We start from the raw sequence: 26,277 nt of genomic DNA, 5'->3' as shown, positions 1-26,277 counted from the left end.
GAAGACCTGGGAGCAATGGCAATTAAAGGGTGGCTCCACACTCCCCAAAGCCCGCAAGCTGGGGCCTCACCATCGGATATAGTTTAAGGACATATACAGGACTTAAACTTTTAACAAAATAATGATCTAAAATAGACAGTAAAAGCAACCTGTGAAGAATTTGTGTTCAGAAAAAAAGCATCACCGTTTTTTGCGTTTTTTTATGGTGCCACACGTGCATGTTACAATATTTAATTGACACTGTGTGACACATACCAGTGCCATTTGAAACCACAACAAACCAAAAATTCAGTTCAGTTGTTTATTAACTGTGGTTAGAGAGGACAAGTTTGTGAACTGTGATGTGGCACAAGACGGAGTTTTACAAGAGCAATACGCCCAGACAACACTTTTTGTTAATTATATTGTTGCTATTGTCTTGGTTATTTATTGGCCTGCAAGACTACAACACTGTTAATGAGTGATTTGAAATTTACACTGCTACAGCATTTGAGACGTTGGCACAACATTAACAGCAAGGATTCACAACTTATATTTCTAACACTATAAAACTTGATCTTACTAAATTGTAGGATAAATTGTTAGTCTTAACATTTTTATTAAATATTTTGTATATCAGCCATAATAAAATGACTTTTTATGCTCCACAATTTATTTTTCTACACAGTCATCACCATTTTCAATGCACTTTCTTAGCCTCTTTTGATGCTTTGGTCATAAAAGTTCAGAACATGATTTGTCACTCACATCTGTTACCACTTTGAAATCAATGGACTCATCTCCTAATTGTGCTGACATCAACTTCATTGGCCTTGTAAACGTTCAACAGGCGCCGGTGAATGTTGATCAGTTCATTTTTTTTTTCTGCATGAAGGAATTCAATGGCGTATCTGCTCCTGACACATGTTCATGATTAGTTTTCCTTTCTTAGAGTCTTATGTAGAACTAGTAATATTTTTTTTATTCCATTTTCACTCCAAACAAGGCACAACGCCACTTTGAAGTAGGTGGCTACTACCAGGACATAAATTGCAGTGATATTATGACGGGAGATGAGCAGCAAGATGTTTGTTCACATTACACTTGAACTTCTGCATGTCAGTACAGTTGGGAAAACAGAATCCCAGAATATAAAAATGTTATAAATTTTTCTAATCTTGATTGATTTCTTAAAAAGAATGTAACAATATTGTTATCTATTATTTAAAGGGCAGTTATCTGTGTGTATGCCTAACTATAAGTAGAAAAACTACAAAACAAATACCCACAAAGTTGGTATAGTCTTAATCAGTGTTACTGATGAATAATATCTAAAATTAAAAATAAAATTATTCATTTTCTGTGAGTCAACTGGGTCAGGTTTTACCAGGGGGTGAAAGGGTTTCAGCCACTTCCAATACTATCTAATATATAAAGGAAAGGTAAATATTTTCAATAGAGAGGAATGGAGTGGGTGGACAGGAAAGAGGGGTGGAAGGAAGAGATGTGGAAAAACGGGCAGAGAGAAAGATAGAGAGAGGTTGGGAGACGTAGAGATATATATGTTTTGATATAAAGATGTTGCACACACTTTTTAACCTCTTCAATTTATTTTAGTGTTCTTTTATGATCCCGGGCAATGCTGGGAAGCTCTGCTAGTTTCTTATGAAACAGGTACTTGAGAATATTTATCCTTTAACTGTGATGATATATTTCCACATATCACAGCCAATGAAAAAAGACTAACACAAAATGTGTGTAAGTTTCACAGTTTCCACAATTTAAATTACTATCATTCTGAAATGCCAATTTTTAACTGGTGACATTTGAAATCACAAACTAATGGATGAAGGTTAACAATGAATTTCTTTTTTTGTACTAAAAATTATTCATGCCTGATGATTTGCAATTTTTTTTTTTTTTACGGTATATTAATCTAAGATTTAATCATTTAATGCCAATCAAAAATAAAAATAGCATAATCATTAGGTTCTGAAGAAAGACATTTTTTTTAAGCATTTTTTTTTCTTTTTAGAGAATAGTTTGTAGAAAGCAGGTGCAATATTTATATTTTTTTAATTCTTGTCCAGAATTCCCCCATATTAAAAAAAAGAAAGAAAAATCTGTATGATGTACATACTCATGGACAAAACGAAAATATCACATTCTAAAAATCACATAAAAATAAAACTACATGATTAATTTAACTAAAAAAATCAAATTTTATGAGTAACTGAAGAAAGGCTGCCTTGCCTGCCATTTTAAAAACAAAGTCAAGAATCAAAGTGAGATAACTCAACAATAATTCGAACTTGCAAGATTTTTGTTGCAATGCCTATGAATTCTCATTGATCCCTTAAAAACCATTTTCTTCATAAAAGAAAAAATACTTGATCAATTTACATGATTTTTGGAAAATGATATTTTTATTACGATATGAGCATTGTATATTATACAGACTTTTTTAATATAATATGATTATTACTCAGTTTTGAAAGAATGTAAAATAAGGTGTCAGAGCCAGAATTTTTTTGTGGGGGAGGGGGAATCTTAAGAGTCAGAGTTAGAGTTAGAATTTGGGAGAAGGAATGGATCCTAGAAGTTAGAGTAAGAAGTTAGGGTCAGAATTTTTTTTGGGGGGAGGGGGTCATAGGAGTCAGGGTAAGAATTTTTTTTGGGGGGAGGGGGGACACATCTTAGGAGTCAGGGTCAGAATTTTTGAGGGGAAAGGGGATCCTAGAAGTCAGGGTCAGAATTTGAGAGGAATCCTGGGAGTCGGTCAGAATTTGAGAAGAATCCTGGAGGTGGAATCCTACAAGTCATCAGAATCAGAATTTTTTTTAAATCCTAGGCATTGGACCTTATACCTTCCAACTTCACAACCCTATAATGGACAGAGACCTTTGAGATATTGAACCATATCTAAATATATACACAAGATAAATCAAACATGATTAAAGTTCTCAATGGCTTGCAGTTAATCTGCATTTTAGAGAATATTGCTGTTTGAATAATAATAATTTCTATTTGGTAGAATATGTATGAGAGAATATGTTCTTAACCAAAGTATATAAATATATCACAATAAATATTCAATTCTTATCCACAGACATGTGTCTCATCCTTTTTACCAAAAATGGTCAATGTGGAGGATGACTGCTCTGCTCATCCCACGGTTTGAATCCCTCAGACCCAAATTAATTTTCAACTTTTGTCTGAATGTCTAGGACAATGCAGCCATCAAACTAACTATGTTGAAGGAAAGGAATCAAGATCTATTTATGTCTAAATAAGGTGACATATATAGAAGACTGGCAACAACAGTGTTCAGTCAGAACAATATTACCATAAATATTATTAAACTTTTATCCATAGCCACAGGTGTTTCATTCCTTTTTACCAGGAATCATCAGTATGGATACACACACACAATATATATATATATATTAGCAAAAGTACCCGTCATTGACTGGGTTCAAAAACAGCCTACAGAAAATGGACTCTGATTTATGAAAGTACGATAGGTTATGAAATGGAAGGGTTGTAAAGAGATAGCTTTGAATTTGGGGGTATCAAAACCAAAGCAAAATATGATGAAAGTAAAAATAAAATAGATAAACCCCATAATTTATTATATCATACCTGTTCACACTGAAACACTTATCACAATATTCTGTGAATCTATATTAAAAAACCTTGTTAAACTTTGTGACATATTTTCATTCTATGGAGGTCAGGTGCGAATGAACACCCCATCATTTTATTATACCATATTTCTTCAAACTGAAACATAATTATCAAAGTATACTTACGCAGATAGATATGAAAAGTCTCTATTAAAGTTTGTGTCTATTTCCATTCTATGGAGGCCAGGCGCGAACACAGACCCCCACAATTTTATTATACCATCCCTATTTAAGTTAAAACGCACTTATCAAAGTATTCTTATGTACATCTATACATCTATATCAAAAACACTTGTAAACGTTTTTTTTTTTAATTTTTAAATTTTTTATTTCCATACTTCGTGGACCAGGCGTGAACGCAGACCCCACAATTTTAATGAACCACCATTCTGACAGATGAAACATACCCATTCCTGTGTCTCGATACATCTTCTATCATTATATGTAATCAGTTTTTTTAAAATAGTCAACCATATAAGAGCCTATTCGTGACCAGACACACACACATACAGCTTTATATATATATATATATATATATATATATATATATATATATATATATGAGTGAGTGTGCATGGAAATCTGTTAAAAGTTTCATCAAAGACAATGCTGACAAAGTTTAACATTTCTAGGAGATTTTTTGAAGAATAGAAGATTCAAGATCGCCTTGAGACCAACATTGCACATTCAGAATTCAATTTTGTATTTAGCATTATGTTAAGATAAGCAATGGTATTCATTATCATATTTGGCTCAATGTCCATTCTACATGTTGGCAAGTGTTGAATGGCTTTAAAAAATTTACTTTTAAACCAATTTATTTCTGGACAGGTATTTATTTATCCCTCTTTTAAATTCATTTTTACCACTTTCTCTAATGTTTTCTTCAACCTTCCCCTGTGAGCTAGATCTGCTACCCCAACTGTTCTGCATCTACTAACCCAAGAAGTCTCATCCATTCTTCCAACATGGCCATACCATCAAAGTCTCCTATTCTGAACACATTTATAGTGAACTATTGCAACTACTATTTGTGTGGCGCGAACACAGGCACAAAATAAGCCATGCGTGTGCAGCACACAAAAACAATGCTAATCTGACATAAGTGACATCGAGGTCACGTCCTTTTGACCCGTCTCTTTTTTCTTCTTTCTCTTTTCCCTTTGACACAACGGACGGCATGCAACACGCGTTGCTCAAAAAAAAAAAAAACCCAGAAAAGTGCGACATGACTCAATCGAAACTATCCTTCTTATATGTGAAGTCCAAGCTTTATTCAAGGTAAGCTATCGTTTGTCTAATCATACACTGATCAACGAACTGTAAACAAGAATTACATTGCTACACACAAAGCATTTCATTTCAATCGCTTGAACACACGTGCCCCATATAAACACTGGATACTCTCTTTACAATCCAACTGATTATCGTTATATAAAAAATGTATAAATGTTTCTTTGTGTTTAAATAAATTACACGGCTGTAAATACAAATAATCTCGGTTCTTTATGTTCTTTCTCATTCCGCATAAGTCATCAAACACGCATATTTATCGTCGACACATTTCCCTCGACTGTTTAGATTTAATCGTCATCTGAGCTCATCAGGACTAAGCTTGTCTTTATCACCTGCATTACACATTCACCGTATCGTTTCTCTCCACGCAATGCATGTCCTCACTGGTCAGTTTTCATTTCCATGTATTACTTTACATACGTCTGATAGGCTCTTCATTCATGACTCATACAAATCATACACATTATACTCAGCTGAAAAGCTATAAAAATAATGAAGTCTTTAAAACGAAAAGTCATACAAACATTAAAAACAGCTAATTTGATATTCGATTATTATTTGGTCACATTAAACATTCCAGTGAGAAGCTATTCAAAATATGCATTGGAGGCATTTACAAGGAAACCAGTCAAAAGTTAGACAAAAGAAAGGATGGATAAACAATGTCTGTGAATGAACAAACATAAACTAAGCGAACACCTTGACTTAAGATCATAAAGTTTGGAAGAAACTCAGCCACGTTGGTGCATATTTTGCAGCTAGTGCAGAAAACGTTTAATAATAAAAACATTTGACACAAACATAAAATAACAATAAAAAAAGTAGCATATATTTACCTGCTGTTGATATTATGAGTACTAGATTTGTCCAGAGCCAGATTGGCGCCATGTCATCCTTTGGCTAGCTAGCAACTGCAGCTAGCCACCAATTACCACCTGCAATTATAAATACAGATTTGCTTGTTTTTATACTGTAAAAGCACATTTTAAAACTTATTATAATTAATAAAATTGCATGACAACTTTTTGCGCATGTTTATCACAATGTGATTACACATTAGCTTTTCTTCTATTCATCTATGTTTTATTGAAATCAAAAATGGAAGAGTTATAAAATAAACATCTTAAAAATACTAGTGAAATGAGGTGCAACAAAATGTTTGCTACTACATAATAAAGATCTAAAGGATTTCAGAAAAAAAGTGAACACAAAAATGAAAATAAAAAGATTCTAAGGCAATGCCAGGAAATTATGAATAATTTATTATTTGAATTTTTTTAATTAATCAGGCTACTGTTCTCATCTTGAGTGTTATTTACATAATGTTTTAGTAAGCATAACCTCCAACCTTCTTCAGGTGTATAAGTTGCCATGTTTGATATTGGGAAAGGGTTAACTCTATACTTCCAAAGTTTTGTATTTAGATTATAGTTAACAGTAAAATTAAAAATAAAGTGATAAAAATTATTAAACAAAACACAAGCAAATATTATTTCTAAATTATTTAGGACAAAAGAAAAAAAAAAAAGAGGGGGTGAGTGCTAAAGTTTCATTACATTCATTAACAAATCATAAGTTCTAAAAAACATAATTTGCAAAAATAAGAGGCTACCAATAAACCATAAATGTTAAATCACATGTTCTTGTCAATAGCTATTCCTAAGTCCCATTAACGAGATATTCATTTTTAAGTTTCATATAACAGATATATTTAAAAAAAATATATATATATTTAACATCTAATAACTGATATAAGATAAAAGAAAAAGAAATATGAAACCTTAGAAGTATAGAGTTAACCTTTCCCTAATATCAAACATGGTGACTTATATACACATGAAGGTTGGAGGTTACATTGACCGAAACATTGCACAAATAACACTTGAGACGAGAACATTAGTCCGATAAATCCAAATAATGCAACCATTCCTCATCTCAAAAATTAAAAACTGTAGTTTATCATAAGACTGATATTTCTAAACAATTTCATTGAAGTTGTTGAAACGAGTACAGTATTCGAAAGCAAGTAAAGACTACTTCAATTTCTATTTAATCACGAAATAAGATGTATGTGTGCCTTTCCATCTATCCCTGTGACAGTGAAGAGTGAATGGGATGAGAAATAAAAGGATGATGGAGACGTATTAAAACACAGAAGTTTCATAACCTGATGAATTTCCATTTTTTATTCAATCACAGTTAAAAGCATTAGGTCAGGGGTAAACTGTATAAAGAGGAGATCAGGAAAACAGCAAATGTATACTGTGGACAAAGAGACGAAATATTAAACCACATAAGTGAATGCACCAAGCTAGCCCACATGGAATATAAAAACAGACATTACTAGAATGAATTTTGGGAGCCTTAAACCTATTTTTGTTTTTAGATGTACAATTTTACTACTTACAAATATACGTCACTATTTATTACTACAGATTATATTTTTAATTGTGATTTTTTTTTTCTATTATTTATAATTAATGCAAAGCTCTATGGACAAATTTATTTTTAGTTGTCCTTTGACAAGTAAATATTTTTGTTTACTAGCCAAACTCGTTTTCACTCTATGTTATGAATAAAACAATTCCAGGTGAAGTTTTGTTTTATTTTCTAATTCTCTAAGATGCTACAGACGAAATTTATAGGAGGAAATTCAGAAATATCAAGACCAACTACATTCAGTTGAATTGTCACCTGGCAAATATCACTCAGAATCATTCAGTTAACTGAATAAGGCAAATCTGAAGATCTCATCAGTTTCAATATTAGTTATTAAACTTGAGAACAACCTCATAAAACATTACATTCACTTGTAAACTTACTGATAAAATGTGTAGTTTTTTGTTTTTTTTACATTTCTGCAAGATTTGTTTATCAATGTTTCCATACTTAAAAAAAACACAAAAAAACCCCACAAAACAAAACTGACCGTCAAAGTTTTTAAAACTGATAACACATAATCATAATTACCTTTATTTCAATTTTAAGTTGCTTGATTAACAAATCTAAAATGTTTACCTACTTATAAAAAGCACACACTTTTATGTTAAAGAATTAGGTTTTTCTGAATTAGAAATTTTTTTAAAAAGTCTTAAATTTCATTTTTGTAATATAGAAAATATCTAATTTAAGTACAATATTCTTTAATTAATAAAAAAAATATTAGTTTTTTTGCAAGAAGTAAGATTATTCACTTTAAAATGTGACATTTAGAAATACATTTTTTTTTTTACATGGGGGTCACCACTTATCAAGGCCCAGAGGCCACTCGAGGATAAGAGTTAATAGGTATATATTAGTCATTGTGATTTTATCATAGTAAACATTAGTGAGAATTTTGTAAATTGGATTACTTAGGGGGACGGTTCAATAAGAACTTGTTCATATTGGACTTGAAGACAATCAGATTGTAGATTGGAAAGCAGGCAAACGGAATAGAGTTCCACAGGTGAGCAGTTCTAAGAAAGAAGCCCTGTTCATGGAATCTACGTTTGGGTGTAGGCACGGATAAAGAGTGTGGGTAATTGTTGATAGTGGTTCTGGCAAGACGGGACCAGAGATCGAAGTTCAGATGAGCACCTGCCATGAAAATAATGATAAAGCAAGGACAGGCTCGCTACGTCTCTTCTGTGGGAAAGGGGTTGCAGAGAAGAGAAAAGGGCATTTCCCACTAAGCAATGAAGTCTATTTTGAACTCTGTCAAGACAGGATAAGCTGCTTCTAGCAGCTCCTGCCCAGATGTGGCAACAGTACTCCATCGTTGGCCGAACCTGGCTTTTATATAGGTAGAGAATTGCATCAGGAGTGAGATATCTACTGGAGCGGTAAAAGGATCCCACCATCTTTCCAGCAACTTTTGATGTACGTGTTCTATTTCAGATCAAGAGTAAAGGTCAAGCCCAGAAGCTTGTCAAAACATGAAGCCTCCACAAGACGAGAGCCATTCATTTATTTCAATTGATGCCAGATGGGCATCAGAGCGTTGATGATGTAAAGATAGAAGCTTGGTTTTAGATGCATTAAAAGTAACCAGCCACTTCTTTCCCCATTGTACCACGTGCTCAAGATCAGAGGAGAGAGAGTCAGAGAGAACTTGGTCGTTTACGGTCTTCGAAGTGCTTCCATAGATGGTAGTGTCATCAGCATAAATGTCTACGAATGATCTAAGGATGTGGTCTGGAAGATCATTGATGTAGATCAGGAAGAGAGTTGGACCCCGGATGGACCCCTGAGGGACTCCAGCATTAATACTGAGAGCCTCTGATTTCTGCCCATCAACCACTACTCTTAAGAACTTATCAGAGAGAAATGATTTAATAGTTGAGAAGTCATTTCCAGCTATACCATGACTGGAGATCTTGTGAAGTAGGCCTTTAAAACATTTACTTAAATTCTTTTTTTGTATCGTAGAGGAGATAAAACGTGTTGTATCGGTTCTGATACTACACTTCATCTATTTTATTCTCAGTTAGTGAAGAAATTTTTAAAGATTAAGACAATTTTTATTTTTGTCCCAAAATAAAATTATTTCTTGAATAAATGTTAGTTATCTCCCTCAGATTCGAGACACTTCAAATAAGCACTCTTTTTTAGGTGGGTTTCAAAAAACTGATTTCGTTTAGAAATTTGTGGAAATTGTAAATTTTTGTAAAGGAGGCATTCAAGTATTTAATCATCATTAATTTGTAACAAATATTTTTTTCAATTTATAAAAAAATTAAGGTTCTTATTTAGAATTACACTTGTTTAAAAAAAAAAAAAAAAAATACGGACAAATCTTTATGATGTACATACAGGTCACGGAATAAAGATGCTATATTCCAAAAATCATGCAACTTGAAGTTTTTTTAAATCAAATTTATGAGGAAGTGAGGAGAGGGTCGGGAGTGGGCATATTGTTTTAGAATGTGTTCAAATTCAAAGGCTGATAACTCCATCTGATTACCAAGATGCTATTTTATTATCAGGTTGATAAGAAAGTTTTTGCAGTTTTTAACTTTAAAATTCAGTTGAACATATCTCACCTCAAACAAAAATTTATTGATCAAACTAAGCATCATCAGAATCAACACATTTTTGCCAACACAAAACAAGTGTATTTATGCTAGCAACGTAAAACTCTTGCGTTCTGGTGGCGATGAAGTCGCTGAAAGCGTTTTGATATCGATTAGGTTTTAGAAGCATTTCTCACACAGAAAATTGTTGAGATGTTTGAAAAAGTAGTAGTCATTGAGAGGTTTGGAGAGTATGGTGGATGAGGCAAAGCTTTATAGCCCAATTTGGTCAACTTGGTTGGCTAAGCAATGTGCAGTCGGACATTGTCATGGAGGAAAATTGGGCCTTTTCTGTTGACTAATGCTGGATGCCATTGTCGAAGTTTCTAATGCATTTCATCCATTGTAAAATGTTCTTGACTCCTAATGGGGGTATGACACCAATGATTTTGACAATCGTTTTTATAACCACTGGTTGTGGTAATCAACCATTGAAAATCTTCCAAAGTTACTATAAAAATTGTTGAATTTTGGATTTAATCAGTTCGCCATTGGCTATGTCACGAACCGCATTTGATTCTTAGCCGCCATCTTTGTTACTGGAAATTACTTCACACTCAGTATCGAGACTGCACTCTGTTCAACATAATGTCTCAATACTTAACAGGTTATGCGCTCAGGCATCATCTTTTCTTTGACGGATCGGAATCTAAATTCGAATTGTGGCAGGTAAAATTTCTGGGGTATCTAAGGATTCAAAAACTACACAAAGTGATACAATCTCCAACAGAGAATCCTAACAACCCCAAATTTCTCAAAAAGAACGCGACTGTTTTTGCAGAACTGATTCAATGCTTAGATGATAGGAGTCTGTCTCTGATTATAAGAGATGCCTTGCATGATGGATGGAAAGCATTGAACATATTAAGAGAACATTATTTATCAAAAGGGAAACCAAAAATTATATCACTATATACAGAACTAACGTCTCTGAAACGTAACAAGGATGAAACTATTACCGACTACGTTATAAGGGCAGAAACAACCACCAATGCCTTCAGGTGAAATAATAAGCAATATCTTGTTGATATCAATGACCCTCAAGGAACTTCCAGCCGATTTTAAACCATTTACAACTGTTATAACGCAAAAAGACAAACCCATAAATTTCAGTAAATTTAAAGTGGCATTGCGCAATTACGAAGAGAATAATCGTATGCTCATGGACAATAATAACTCCAGCAATATTATGAAGTTCAAAAATGCTTCTCGAAAACAGACACCACCAAATTACGCACCTCACCGCAACGTATTCCCCAAGAAAAATAAGTAAAAAATCTATTACTCTTACTTATGTGACGTCTGAGAATAATATTGCTGACGTTTTCACAAAACCTATAAAAAGAATAAAATTAAAACATTTTATAACCGAATGTTTTGGAATCTAATTATGAATAAATCTCTTTTCAGAAACCCAAAAAGAGAAGCATGAACAGTCGAAATCACACCCCCAAAATTGTAAATTGTCCCGGGCACGACGTTAAACTGTGACCATTTCTATCTTACTAACCAAATTAACCAACTAATACCTAACATAATGTTTCCAGTTTTTGTTTAAAAAAAAAATGTATATTTGTGAATTTTTGTGCATATATGTTTATATGTATTTGAATAGGATTCTATTTGTATGTTTATATATATATATATATATATATATATATATATATATATATATTTGGAAAGTGTTTATTTTTATATGTATCAAAAAAAACAAAAAACAATGTGATTTACAAAAAAAAAAAAAAAGGGTTTCTTTTTGCACACATTATACCAATATATTAATTCTTTTTTACCAATGAGAATAAAGACAAATCCCCCCCAATAAAACAGAAAAAAAACAAGAAAACAAAACAATTATTTTATTGGTTTATTTCTATTTGTTTGTTTATTTGTTTATTTTTATTTATTTATTTTTCTTTCCTTTTCTCAAGCCAAACCAAAATTGAATCCGAAAGGATTTTTCCATTATCAAAAAAAAAGTGTGTGTAAAATGTTCTTGACTCCTAATGGGGGTATGACACCAATGATTTTGACAATCGTTTTTATAACCACCGGTTGTGGTAATCAACCAATGAAAATCTTCCAAAGTTATTATAAAAATTGTTTAATTTTGGATTCAATCAGTTCGCCATTGGCTATGTCACGAACCACATTTGATTCTTAGTCACCATCTTTGTTACTGGAAATTACTTCACACTCAGTATCGAGACTGTTGACAGTACTTTACCACTATAATGGCTTCGCCTGTATTCAAAAACTAATGGATGAGACCGATCACAGACCACCAAATAGTCAGTATGACTTTCTTTTGGTTCAACTCTGGTTTTAGGAAGTGTCATGGAGTTTCATTGGTGTCCAACCACTGAGCTGAGCATTGCCAGTTGTCATAAAGAACCCACTTTTCATCGCAAGTCATAACTCAGCCGAGAAAGGGGTTGTTCTTGTTGCATAAAAGAAGTTTCTTTTGGTTGTCGCTCAATTTCTGAGGCACCGATTTATCAAGTTTTGACTTTCCAAACTCTCAAATAGTTGGAAATCGTTGTATACATTATGCCTAATTCAGAAGCAAGTTCTTAAACAGTTGTGTGTGAATTGGCGTCGACTAAGACTCTTAATTGATTGTTGTCAACATCCGATAGCCGACCACCATGCTCATCATCTTTAAGACTCTTCGCTACTATTGTGTTGTACATTCAAGTCATTTCTGGGCCAAACGTTTCATTGATATCGCAAGCTGTTTCAGCAACTTTTCAGCCTAGCTTGAATTGAAATAAGAAAATTGTGCAGATTTGTTTTTTTTCCATATTGTATTCAACATTCTGAAAAGAAGACAATGATTTTAAAACGATTGTAATTTAAACAATTAAATAGAGTGAAAAACGCTCTTTAAAATGATATATAAAGTAAAGGTAAACTTATTTGAAAATATATCATTTGAAATCAAAATTTAAAATTCTGCAAGAACTTTCTTCTCAACCTAATATTATTTTATTATTAACCGTTAAAAACTGTAAAATTTGATTTCCTTAATAAAAAAAAAAAAATACTTTATCAATTTACGTGATTTTTGGAATGTGACATCGTTGTTCCATGACAATTACATACATCATAAAGATTTTTCTTTCTTTTTTATTGCTCGTTTTATTAAAAAAAAAATAAAAAAAAAGGATTAAGAAAGACATTTTTTATTCAGTAATGAGTTTTAAAAGATTGTCAACGAAAAAAAAAAAATCAAAAGATAAACATTTTATTATTTCTAGTTGTCACTTGGAAAAAAAAAAAAAATCTCTCGCAAATGCGACTGTTTCACTTGCAACATAAAGCCCTGCAATGGTTCTCATATTGTTAAATTCTAGACTAGGTTTGCTTAATAGATGATCGTCAATCAGTATATGAGCCGCTTAGTCTCCACCGTTTTTCTCTATAATTTTTACTTCATCCATAATGGTAGATGATTTCCCTTTTTCCCTCCATATGGGGTCAGCCATACCCGACTATTAATATCTCCATGTATCATGGCTATTCAATGTTCTTCTAACCTTACTTTTATTGGGCGACATGTCTCAACCTTGTATAGTTTTCTATATTTACATGGAATTTGATACACACAAATCTTAGTCATGATTTTTCCATAGAGGGCTTTACTCATAAAATGCTTTAAAGTTACTTCTGAAAACTGTCCGGATGTCATATGGATTACATGGTTTTTTTTTTAACAAATGATTCATGGATGGTATACAAACTGGTGAAAAAGAAAAGTCAGAAAGAAAAAAGACTGTTTCTGATATCCAGTTATTCATACAAGTTATTCATCAAAAAGTACATTTATTTTTTTTTAAAAGGACAGACGACTTTTCAAAAAAAAAAAAAAAAAAAAAAAATCACCTATTATTTTACGTGTGCGTATATTTTCCTTAAGGCCATTTTTTAATTTTTATTTTTCATGTGTGAAAGAATTCATTTTAGCTAACACAGTTTTTATTTAGCTAACACACACTGTTTATATGGAGTTTACATTATATTAAAATAAAATGTTGCTTAATGTGAATGCTTAAAATAGGAGAAAAAAAAAGGGTGCAGAGGAATTTCTGTTTCAATTCAGGTCATTGGTCACACTGCTCTGCGTTGTAAACTATTTTTATTTGTTCTTTGTCTCTTGATGACAAAAATGAACAAGAATCAATATACATCACTGCATATTTAAATGAAAAAAATATTAATCAAGTTTCACATTACTAAATTATTATAAGCAGGGTCAATACTGAGTGATTTGAGTTTATATCTAATCATGGGAAAATTCTAACAACACACTCATTAATAAATATATATATATATATATATATATAATTCAAACATAAAAAAATAATCTGATATAGCTTAAAAAAAAAAAAACACTGAAGAGCCCTGATACAGTGAAACAACACTTGTGGTTTAAGCTGTCTAGTAAGGAAATAAAGTTACCACTCAACATAATGCATAGTTATTTGTAAAAGAATTGAAAACTTTTAGGCAGTCAATAATGTGAATACATACATTTTTTTTAGAAGGGAGTCACCACTTACTAAGGCTCTAAGGCCACTCAAGGATTATATGGTGGTCACTGAGATAACAGTGTAGTGATTGTTAATAGTGGAAATTAAGTAGAATTTGATTATTTAAGTAGATGGCTCAACAAGAACTTGTTTACATTGAACTTGAAGTTGACCATGATGTAGTCAGCTGGTCAGCTGAACAGTTTCAAACACAGGCAGTTCTTGAAAAGAAGCTTTGTTCATTGAATTTGTGTTTAGATTTAAGCACAGATGGAGAGTTGGAGGAAGCATAGTGGTTGTAGCTAGATGAGTACTTTTTGTGAAAGTTTGGCAAGGGAAGGTATAGATTGAAGCTCAGTCGAGCACTTGCTATGAAAATAATGATAGAGCAGAGACAGGCTTGCAACATCTCTTGTCTGAAAGAGATTGCAGGGAGAAGAAAAGGACATTACCTACTAGGTTTCGAATCTAGTTTTGAACTCTGTCAAGGTAGGACAGGGTACTTCAAGTAGATGTGGCAACAGTACTCCATTTTAGGATGTATTTGGCTCTTGTACAGACAGAGGATTGCATCAGGAGTAAGATATATTCTGGAGCAGTAGAATGATGCAACCATTTTCCAGCGACCTTCAGCCACTTCGGGTCAAGAGTGAAGGTCAGTCTCAGAATTTTGGTGAAGCAGAGTGCTTCTTTTAGACAAAAACCATTCTTATCAATTGGGGCCAAGTGGGAATCAGAGCATTACTGGTGAAAAATAGAAACTTGGTTTTATATGCGTTAAAATTAAACAACCACCTTTTATCTCATTGAACTATTTGCTCAAGGTTAGAAGAGAGAGATTCCTAGAGATCTTAGTTGTTGCTGTCCTTTGGAGTGTTACCATAGATGGTAGTGTCATTTGCATATATGTAAACAAATGAATTTAGAATGTGATTTGGGAGATCATTGATGAAGAGAAGGAAGAAAAAAAATTTATAACAGGCAAATTGTCTTTGAAACTATGTTAAGATGCATATATTTTACTAAAAATCATTCTTTTTTTTTTTTTTTTTAAACTTGACTTAATTTTGGCTAGTAAAACATCCATCATCAGAGAAGGAAAGAATTTTTTGTTTCTTTTTTATCATAAAAAATGTCTGACTCGTGTTGTTATATCGAGGCTCTGTGCAGATGATGTTGCACTCTGTAGTATGGATAAAATCTCTTTACTTTTAACTTTTTTTTTTTAGGTGCATGGTCGCTGCAGTGTAATAAGGATTGGCAAAAAAACTCTTAGAAAGAGAACAGAAAAAATGTTTACAACCATCATTCTGTGTTTCATAAAATATGGAAGATAAAAGGTGCCAACATTGCTAAAGATCAAGGAATGCTAATGAGATTTACAAACAAATATTTAAAGGGTGACATCTATCTATTGATATTATTTGCATTCTATATACATACTCTCGGAGTCAGAGGTTTCAGTCGGAGTCAGATTTCTAAGAGTCAGAGTCAGAATTTTTTATTCGACTACAACTCCTTAAGTTGGATAAATTAATTTTTTTACATGGTTTTCCTGTTTGGTTTTACCAGTTGCACAATTTTGCACAATATGATTTTTGCTTTCATTTTTGGAAATATATCATATTTTGTACTGTACTACAATGCTTCTACTTCATCAAGATATTTCGGTCCATCGGATTCCTGCAAATCTTGTCGAGACAGTTTTTTTTGTTTTGGTTGTGACGTCACACATCAATGAAAATTTTGTTTTTGAGGGAGATCACTGTGGATTACATTGGATAATAATCAGATAGTAATCCAAAAGTTATCCAGTTCCTGAATCAAATGGAATTTGGCAATTGGATTAGTCCGGGATCAATCCGGAATTACAATCTTATAAAAAAAAAAAGAAAAAAGGGTTTAAATCAATAAGAAGCAACCCATGCTACTACAGCCCTTTAAAGCTTTTCCCTGTTTTTCCTTTGATCCTTTTTTCCATAAAGGCAATATTATCTTTTAAAAAATTTCTTCTCTGTATAATGTCTTTACTCCCTTCTGATGAGAAGCGTTTGATTTCGAAATGCCATGGCCTAAAGAGGTTTCCCTATCTCTAAATATTGTATTCTCTTTTGAGCAGATAACATAATAAAATTTAATTGTAAATTTTTTATCTCTTTGTTAACTTATTCTATAAAGCTGGTTAAGTGTATATGTGAGTATATTTATCATGCAAGTGAATGTTAAATGCAAAAAATAATATACATGAAAAGTATTTATAAAATGCTTGCAGAATAGGAGTGGGAGGCTGGTATATGGATCGGCAGAATAGCTTTCCTTGGAATTGAGAGTCAGAGTCGAAGATATCAAAGGAGTTGGAGTCAAACTTTTATCATTCAACTCCGCAACCCTGCTCCCGATTAACCCAATAAACAGCAAAATCCCACTCCCTCACTTAAGATCGCTAGATGCCAGAAAACTTTCTACTCTTAACAGTTTTTTCCCCTCTAAAATTCCTTTGAAATTTGAATTTTGAATTGACTTTGAAATTCCCACCCTGTTTCCTTGACTATACTAACCTGCTAAAGTTTAAATGTAATGTGAACAGACATTTTGCTGCCCAACTCCCCACAAACCACTGTTAGACACAATCCGAAATAGTAGCCCCTTACATTTCAAATACCAATATGCCTCGTCTGAGAGGGGAAAAAAAATTATTTTTCTTCCGAGTGTTGGCCTTGCCACTAGCATTTATTTTGGCCATTTTGTTTCAGTCGATGAGTCTTATGGTCATTTCAGGTGTATTTTTTATCGGCAATAATGTTTCTAACATATTTAATTCGATGAATTGGTTATTTGGAAGTAAATTTTAACATTTGTGAACTCATCCATAACATGACATAAACAATTGCATGGATCATGACGAGGGCGTTTTTATAGATCGTTGCATTGAGGTTCGTTATTTTTTTTTTTTTTTTAATTTAAATCCACATCATGCTCTACATGATTGATTATGTCGTGTTTTGCATGAATTCACAAATTTAAAGTTACTTCAAAATAAACAGTTGATTGAATGTTGGAATCATCAACATAGACAATAATTCAACTATTTGAATATGAGAATATCATTTTGGTTAGTAAGTTTAGCAAAGAGAAGTTGATTAAAAGAAAGACATCAAAGTGAAAGTTGCTTTAAGTTAAAGTTTTTCTTTGAAGGTGATCTAAAACAAAAATCTTTCTTTTCTTTAAGAGTAGTAGTAATAGTTCCTATGGAGACCATCAACAGAAGGATGATTCAACAGAGAGAAAACTGCAGCTTTTTTTTTTTGGGGGGGGGAGACCATTCTTAATAACAATGGAAAGATGTATACTTATTCAAATAAGTGAAGATTCCTTTAGCAAATACTCAAGTACAACTTGCTAAACTACACATGCGATGATACAACAAAACAATCAACCCCTGAGCAGAGTTTTATTCTCAAGCATGTGGCAATGTACAACAGTTGATGAGGTAGCAGGTCTCGGTACTCTCTGCACTCTTCAAGTAGAGGTCTGGTTAGTGTTCTCCCATCTCGGTTTTTCCATCCTCCTTAAATTTAAAATTTTCCTTAATTCATAGCTTATGTGAATGGCATAGTTGAAAAATAGTCTGACTCAATAAAGTATATTTGCTTGCCTAACCACACTGAATGTCTATGATACAGTGAAAGTGTCTCTGCGAATAATATTTTACACACACACAGAGCTAATGCTGCCTCATTGGAATTAAAGAAACAATGGTTTGAAATTGAAATGCCTAATGTCTTGTCTACCTAACGACTAAATGGATGCATTCAGTTATCGTGACTTCTTATGTGGATTTAAGTAGTATCCTCGTCTAATGTCCACCAAAGAGCATATATAATAACTGTTAAAAAGGAAGCGACACTATGTGAAGAGTGTAAATTTGTTAAATCAGTAAATGCTATACTTAATAGCAGTCAGCCAGTACTTGATTCCATGATAACAACAGTGGCTGATTTGTCTCCTGCTTGTCTAGCCAAAGCTAAAAGCTACCTCTATGCCAAATTGTGTACTCATCTATCTACAGACACAGCAAATTCAGATTGCTTCATGAGGAAAGCAGTACTAGAAGTTAATAACTAAAAAAATGCTAACAATAAGTTATCTATTAGATGGTTGTCATAATACTAGAATTTTAATTTTGATATCAATAGAAAAGAAAACAATACTCAATACTTAGTACTTTCAGACTAAAGTTCTATAATCACACCACTGGTAAATGAAGACAATGTTGTATAGCGTCTTACAAGCCTCCGAAAAGATTCATTATACTCATTTTCAAACACAAGGCTGACTCACATATAAACATACACATCAGAATTGTCCAAAAGTTTTGTTACCCTTACCAAAAAGTACCAATAGAGGAATAATCAAAGAAGTGCAGAACATTTTGTGCCATGAAAATTGTGTTCAAATCTTCTTGATATGTGAAATTTTCAATGAAAGCCAATAAAATTCACTGTCGGTGTTCCTAAATGCCAGAAAGCTTTCTACTCTAATAGTTTCTTCCCTCAAACAGCTAGACTTTGGAATTCCCTTCCTGCTGCCTGCTTCCCTGGCTGTACTGATAAGCAGAAGTTTAAATATAACATAAACAAGCAGCGTGTGCGTGTACCCCCCCCTTGTGCCACATGTGAGATGACGTCGCAAAAAATAGTGAAGAAATGATGAATGTGAGAAGTGTGAAGGGCTAACGTTGCCTTCACATTTTCTCCGCGTTTCAGAAAAATCTAATGGATGGAGCAAAAGTTATGGGGTAAAAAGTGTCATTTTTTTTTCAATTCTGGGGCATTTGTGACCCCTTTTGAGCTCCTGGGAACGCCGAATCCTGGTTAAAACGGATAAATGATGCAGTTTCATGCCTTAAGACACGTATATTTGAATTCAGTACCATGGAAAACTATTATATAGGTATATACATATCAAGTTCTTGAGTAATATGAAAAAAGACCTCCAAAAAGGCATGTTTTTTTTAGCCCTAAAAGTCCCAGAGGATGCGAACCAGAATTTTGTCAGGGTCACCTATACTGAATTTATATTAAGAACAATAGCCTCCACATTTTGGCCAAGTTTCAGGAAAATCTAATGGATGGATCAAACAGTATGGGGCAAAAAGTGTAATTTTTTGGCCATTTTGGGGCATTGACCTCTTTTGAGCCCCTGGGAACATCGAATCCCAGTGTAAATGGATAACAGTGCAGTTTCAAGCCTTAACACATGCATATTGGAGTTGACCACCATGAAAACCACTATATAGTCAGACATATCAAGTTTTTGTTGAGAAATATGAAAAAAGAGCCGCAAAAAGAGGCATTTTTAGCACTGAAAGTCCCTGGGGACGCGAACGAGAATTTTGCCAGGGTCACCCATACTGGATTTATATTAAGAAAATGGGCTCTATATTTTGGCCAAGTTTTAAAAACATCTAATTGATAGATCAAAGGTTATGGGGCAAAATGTGTAATTTTTGGCCATTTTTGCCCTCTTTTGAGCTCCTGGGGACGCAACGGGAATTTTTGTAAAAAACATTTTTTACAAAATTTCAGGAAAAACTAATGGACGGTTATCTGGCAATAAATAGTCTGGACTAATGAACGCACGGACACTACTGAAAACATAAGTCCCTCTCTGATAAATCGGGGGACCAACAAAAATCTTGTTAATCTTTCCTAGACATGGCTTCAAATAGTAGCCCCTTACGTCCAAGTGGCGATATGCTTTGTAAAGGATGAACATGAATAAAAAGACAAAAAAAACTTAACAAATGAATCTATTGCTTGTATTTGTTTCATTGTTGGTGGCTTGAAAGTTTTGTTATCCCTACCAAAACAAGTGATTCAAAAGTCTTGGTACCTTTACCAAAAAGTAACAATGACAAAGAGGCAATCAGCAAAGCACATCTTCATAAAACATCACAAAGGTCATGGTGTCACATCATTTTGTGCCACGAAAATGATGGTATTCATACAGATCTTTTCGATGTGTGACAGTGTCGATGAAAGTGAATAAACTGAATGCATTACATACTCTTTTCTATTACTTGCTCTTTTATTGTTTATATTTTTGTTTTGTTTTTTGTTTTTTTTTACTGTGCTTAATGCAAATTAACTGAAACCTAGACATGTATTTTGTATTGCTGCATTAATTGTTCCTTTGTAATACAAATTGTATTGTTACTTTTTGGTAGGGGTAACAAGACTATTGCACGACCCAGTAAACACAATTCACAAACCTGTGAACCAGACGTTAATAAAGGAGAACTTAAGAAGTTAGAGATAGTGAGAGAGAGAGAGAGAGAGAGAGAGATGGAATCAAGTGAAATGGATACTATGCTATGATAAAAAATCTGGTCAATAAAAAAGGAAGGATTAAAAGTCTGAATAACCAGAAGACAAGTATAAAACACAGAAAATAAAAATAAATAAATAAAAGAAGATTTAAAAAGAAAAATTTGCAACAATTTTATACCACTTTGCTATCTAATGTAAAAACTAATGTATATATTGTATCGCAGAGTTGGTCAGTATAACAATTTTGGTCTTGATATCGGTTTTGTTTTTTTTCTTTTCATACCTAGGTTATGATTAGTTATTATTTTATATTTCATTGAGATAAGAGGTTGGTCAATTTTGTAAATCAGTCATTCTCTTGTTTAAAGAGTTAACTATTAAAATACAACCTATGTTTCTGAAATTTTGAGGTGAAGGCTGATTTGAAGATCTTGTGAGAATAACATTCAAGATGAGAACAGTAGTTTGAAGAATCCAAATAAAATAGATACAACCTACAATTCATTTATCAAATTTTTGATAATTAACTTCTTAAAACAGTGTTTATGATGACAGATTTCAAAGATTTCCAGAAAAATCATAACTTGGAATCTGTGTTCTGTTTTAATTCATTAACCTTTCTTTTTATGATGATGATGATGATGAGGAGGAGGAGGAGGTCACACCTAAGCAGCAAAAAACAACATAAGCAATTGGTGAGAGGCTCAGATTTTGAAGAAAATTAATCATGATCTTTTAATGCACTTCTTTTTTCTGAAATATGTACTTTTTTATTAGCAAAATCAAAAGGTGGTAATATTTTTTAAATAATTTTTTTTTTTTTTTATTTGGAGTGAAACCATGTTTAAAACAAAAATTATTAGTGAAGTTGGAAGTTATAATGTGAGTATTCTGTTTTTAATTTTGAATTTTTTGCTCTGAAGAATAAAGTTTACTTGAATATAAAAAAAATTAAGAAAATATATTGCGCAAAACACAAGTTATTTATGTTGTCTTGCTTCTAATGTGCATATCATTTAGTGAGAATTGTACCATAATTCAAGAGGCTAATAAAATTATTATCACAGAATAAAAGCATACAAAATGAAATAAAGTCTCAGAAATATCAATGGCTAATCAACAAGGACAAATTCTTGCAAAACATTTAACTACCTCAGAACATTATTTATCATAGATACAATTATTTATTGACAAAATCAAGTGAAAAACACTACCGGTATTCAAAAATTGTTTTATTATCACAGCCTATTGGACAAACCACATATATGTTGTTTTTTTTTTGTTTTTTTTAAATAAAAAATGCCATTTTACTTTCTTTCAACAGAAAATGCTACAAGATTTACACCAATCTTAGGTAAGATATCTTACTCTATTTTCCCTACAGAAAATGCAGGCTTAGATGTGTGAGGTAATTTTTCAAATATATAACTAGCAGGCTGCCCGAGGTTGTCTGCTCATAAAATATGCATAAATATTATATTTTAATTCATACAGAAACTGAGACATGTGCATGCGAGTATTATGTTTTTTTTTAAACAGTTCACTTTTTGTAAGTAAAAAAAAAAAATACTCGAGCTGAGATCGAAACCAAAACATAAAGAAAATGAGTCAAGTATGATAACTATTAGGTCAGTTCAACACGATCTTTAAACAGTGTTTTCAAACATATTTATTTTTAACATAAAGAATCTGTCATGTGAATGATTCATGCATGCACATTCATGAAACAGTTGACAAACAGATAAAAATCCAATCACCTCCACATACCAATTTTTCAATTTTGACCTCTTAGTAGCATTTTTTTTTCAGATGAAAATCGATTAAAAAGTTTTCTAAATGTCTGAATACCCTATATAGCAAATTTCAAGTCTGTAGATCAGAAATTCATTGAATATATAGCTTGAAAAGTGTCCTTACACATACACACACACATTATATATATATATATATATATATATATATTATATACTAGCAGGCCTCTTGGCGTTGCCAGGTCGTAAAATACTCATAAATATTGGTCTAAACATTTGAAATTTTAGATAAAGTGTATTCAGACATACGGCAAACTTTTTAACCGGTTTTTGGCTGTAAATTTGGCTGCCAAAGGGTCAAAATACAAAAGATTAGATATTTGCAGTCTTTAACAAACTATTCAGCCAATTTTGGGTCTAAACATTTGGAATTTTACATAATGGGTATTCAGACATGCAGCAAGCTTTTTAATCAGTTTTTGGGTGAAAATTTTGGCTGCCAAGAGGTTAAAGTTGAAAGAGTTGACCTTTGCAGACTCTACCAAACTCCTCTGCCAAGTTTGGGTCTAAACACTTGAAATTTTAGATGTAGGTTACCTGGACATGAGTCAAACTTTTTAATATATACATACATATGCACATAAAGTTATAAACAGTACATAGGACCCGAGCACAGCCAGGCTGAACTGCTAGTATATATAAATATATCTTTATTTACAGATATTGAAGTGGAATAGGATACAAACAAACCTTAGTCAATTAACAGATACAATTAACCCCTAAATTAAAAACACTTCAGCAATCTACATTCAATTAGTTGTGTTTTAAATATACAACTGACATTTGCTCTCTGACCCAGATTGTCTGGAACCTTGAATGATTTTTTTTTTTTTTTTACTCTCTCTTTCTCTCTCGGAATTTTGGCATGTTATTTCAGCTGGATCTGTAGGTTTTCAGATGAATGAAATGCTCCTATACATTTGAAGAAATTTCTTTTGCACAAAGCCATTTTACAGGCACTGAAGAAAAACATTGCTGTTTTCTGTATTCATTTGATAAGCTTTACCAGATTATGTCTTTTTAACATATAAAGTTATTTGTGCCAGATTTTTAAGATCAGACTCAAATCCTCACATATTGATACACGATTAAAACTCTGCGTATATTATTTAGTTGGAATTCATTATTGAGATGAGTATTATTTATTAATTTTTTTTATTTATTGCGAACTATTATTTTCATCTTTTCTTAGTTGTTTCATGACGTTTCGGCCAACTATTCCTCTGGCCTTCGTCAGGTGGTAACCGCGACAGGATAGGAACTCTGAATCTCCTGACTGCATCTACTGCAATTACTGCCTTCCATAGTTGTTGTCGTCTCACCACATTTCTTTTGGCCAAGTAAGCCTCTGGCTGGCTTTGGATAAGATTGAAACCGGTTTCAATTCCTTGTTAGTTCAATATTATTAGACTGATTGTAGGTAATTAAAAAAAAAGAAAAGAAAAAAAAAAAGTAACTTTTAGAAATAAATCTTTGCAGGGAAATTGTATTATTGTAGATGTAAAATGACCCCCCCCTCCTGCCCATTTCTAAGGCATTCTAATATTTTAGAGCAATTCACCATTTTTTTTTTTTTTTTTTTTTTTTTGCTATGAAAGATAAATTCTGTGCATTTTCTTTTTGAAGCTTCTGCTGATGACCTTGCCACTCTAACTTATGGTTAGTTGTAACAGATTTTCGTTTACTGCCCTAAAATACTAGAATCACCCAGAATTAGGGGGATAATTTTACAGCAAAATTATATATGAGACCAACAACACCCAAATCTAAATTATAATAGTTTTTCTTTCCATCAAGTATTTCAAGACTTGAATATGTAATTGCCTTAAAGAAAAAAAAAAAAAAGAAGAGAATCTAATTGGGATGGAGGGGGATACAAAAGAATGTTGATCTATAAATTTGCCAAAAAATTATATTTAATACTTGACCCAATATTGAATTTCTTTTGCAATATTTGTGTACATGCTAATTTGCAGTGCATCTAGTAACTGACTGAAGCAGTTCAAGCTGTGGATTGTACCTGCTGCGGCTGATAGTATTGTGGTTGTTGGTGCGCTGATATGTTTTGCATCACTTCACATTGTGTGTGATTTGACAACTGCATGGATGAACATGCAGCATAATCAAATTAAAAAATTTCTGCTTTACGAGTTTGAACTGGGCCATAACATGACTGAAGCGACGAAAAACATTTGTTGTTCAAACAGTGAAAATATAGTTAATCACATTATAATAACTGGCTGGTTCATGGAAATTCTGCAACAACCTTAAAGATCAAGCAATATCAGGTGGATCTAAAGTAGTGGATTCCAAACAGAGTTGCATAGTTAGGATCAGAGTTAGGGTCGGATTTTTTTAATCTCCGAAGAACCAACAGTCTGAAGATTGGAAGACTTTTAAATGAGTCAGATATTTTAGAACTGGGACCATATTTTAGAATAAAAAAAACATGTTTATAGGGCACTATAAAAGGAAATGAGCAAGATATTGATTCACATTACATTTAAACTCCTGCATGTTAGTACAGTAAGGGAAAAAGGAAACAAGAAAGGAATTCCAAAGTCAAGTAGTTCAAAGGAAGAAACTATCAGAGTAGAAGGTTTTTCGGCATATAAGGACCTTTAGAGTGAAGGGATGGGATTTTGTTGCTAAACAGGTTTGTCGGGAGTATATACATTGAGGAGGTACAAGTGCGATGACTTCATCAGAGCATATTCCATTAAAATACTTTTTAAAACAGACACAGGGATGCCACATTGCGGTGATGACACAGGAGTTGCAGCTTGATTGATAATGCAGGACTTGCCTATGTTTTAATTATAATAACTGTTTTTAAAAACAAAACAAAATTAAAAAAAATCCAAAACGACAAAGAAATGTAAAAGGTAATTATTGATGCATGAAGAGTGAATAAAGTTTTTTTTTTTCCATCAAGAAAATTCATTGGCACATTAAGTAGCAGCACAACAAGAAATTTGGAATCAGAATTTCTTGATATCACTGTTTTTTTTGTTTTTTTTTTAAACTTTTATTATTATTGTTATTATTCCTACTCTGGTTGATGTAAATTATGTATTCTAAGAGAGGAGAAGAAAAAAAATGGTTTTATTTTTATTTTCTTAGGTCAAATCAATGAGAGAAAAAAAAAAAAAAAAAAGCAAAACTATCCATTAGAGCCAGGAAGATCGTTCCATATTTAAGAACGAGTGATGAATTGAAGTTAATCCAAGATGGCTGATCAAATAGAAAACTAGATAGGTAGAAAGAGGACGTTTTGAGCAGAATGCTAAAAAAAAAAAAAGTAAATAAAAACAGAATTTCAATCTGAACATTATGAAGTAAAATCAATGAGGATTCTTAGGTTATAGATTTTTTTTTGGCAGAAACTAATATTTATTTTTATATATTAGACTCAAATTTTCAGTTCCAGACTATCTTATTTCTGATCAGGTCTTTGTCCCTTTTTCTTTCAAGTTCATCCATATTTGCTCCAAGACTTTCCTTGACCTTTCCCTGACACTTCAACTGTTCTACATCTAATCCAAGAACTTGCATCCATTCTTTCCATGTTACCGAAGGAAGTCTCT

The 26,277-nt window shown here is 32.5% G+C and overlaps 1 protein-coding gene across 1 annotated transcript in view; it reads right to left on the bottom strand.

Moving 5' to 3' along the window:
* LOC145241325 (uncharacterized) overlaps positions 1 to 26,277 on the bottom strand; it is a 151,528-nt gene that overhangs the window by 96,092 nt on the left and 29,159 nt on the right. Inside the window, exon 2 of the mRNA XM_080104154.1 lies at positions 5,798 to 5,896. Coding sequence (XP_079960280.1) covers positions 5,798 to 5,849 — 52 coding nt within the window. The 5' untranslated portion in view covers positions 5,850 to 5,896. The remainder of the gene's footprint in view (positions 1 to 5,797; positions 5,897 to 26,277) is intronic.

Source organism: Euprymna scolopes, chromosome 20 (assembly GCF_053919585.1).
Source record: "Euprymna scolopes isolate OS-2025 chromosome 20, ASM5391958v1, whole genome shotgun sequence".
NCBI classification, from domain to species: Eukaryota; Metazoa; Mollusca; class Cephalopoda; order Sepiida; family Sepiolidae; genus Euprymna; species Euprymna scolopes.
Note: the sequence above shows the minus strand (reverse complement) of the source record. Positions and strands in the feature narration are given on the sequence as shown.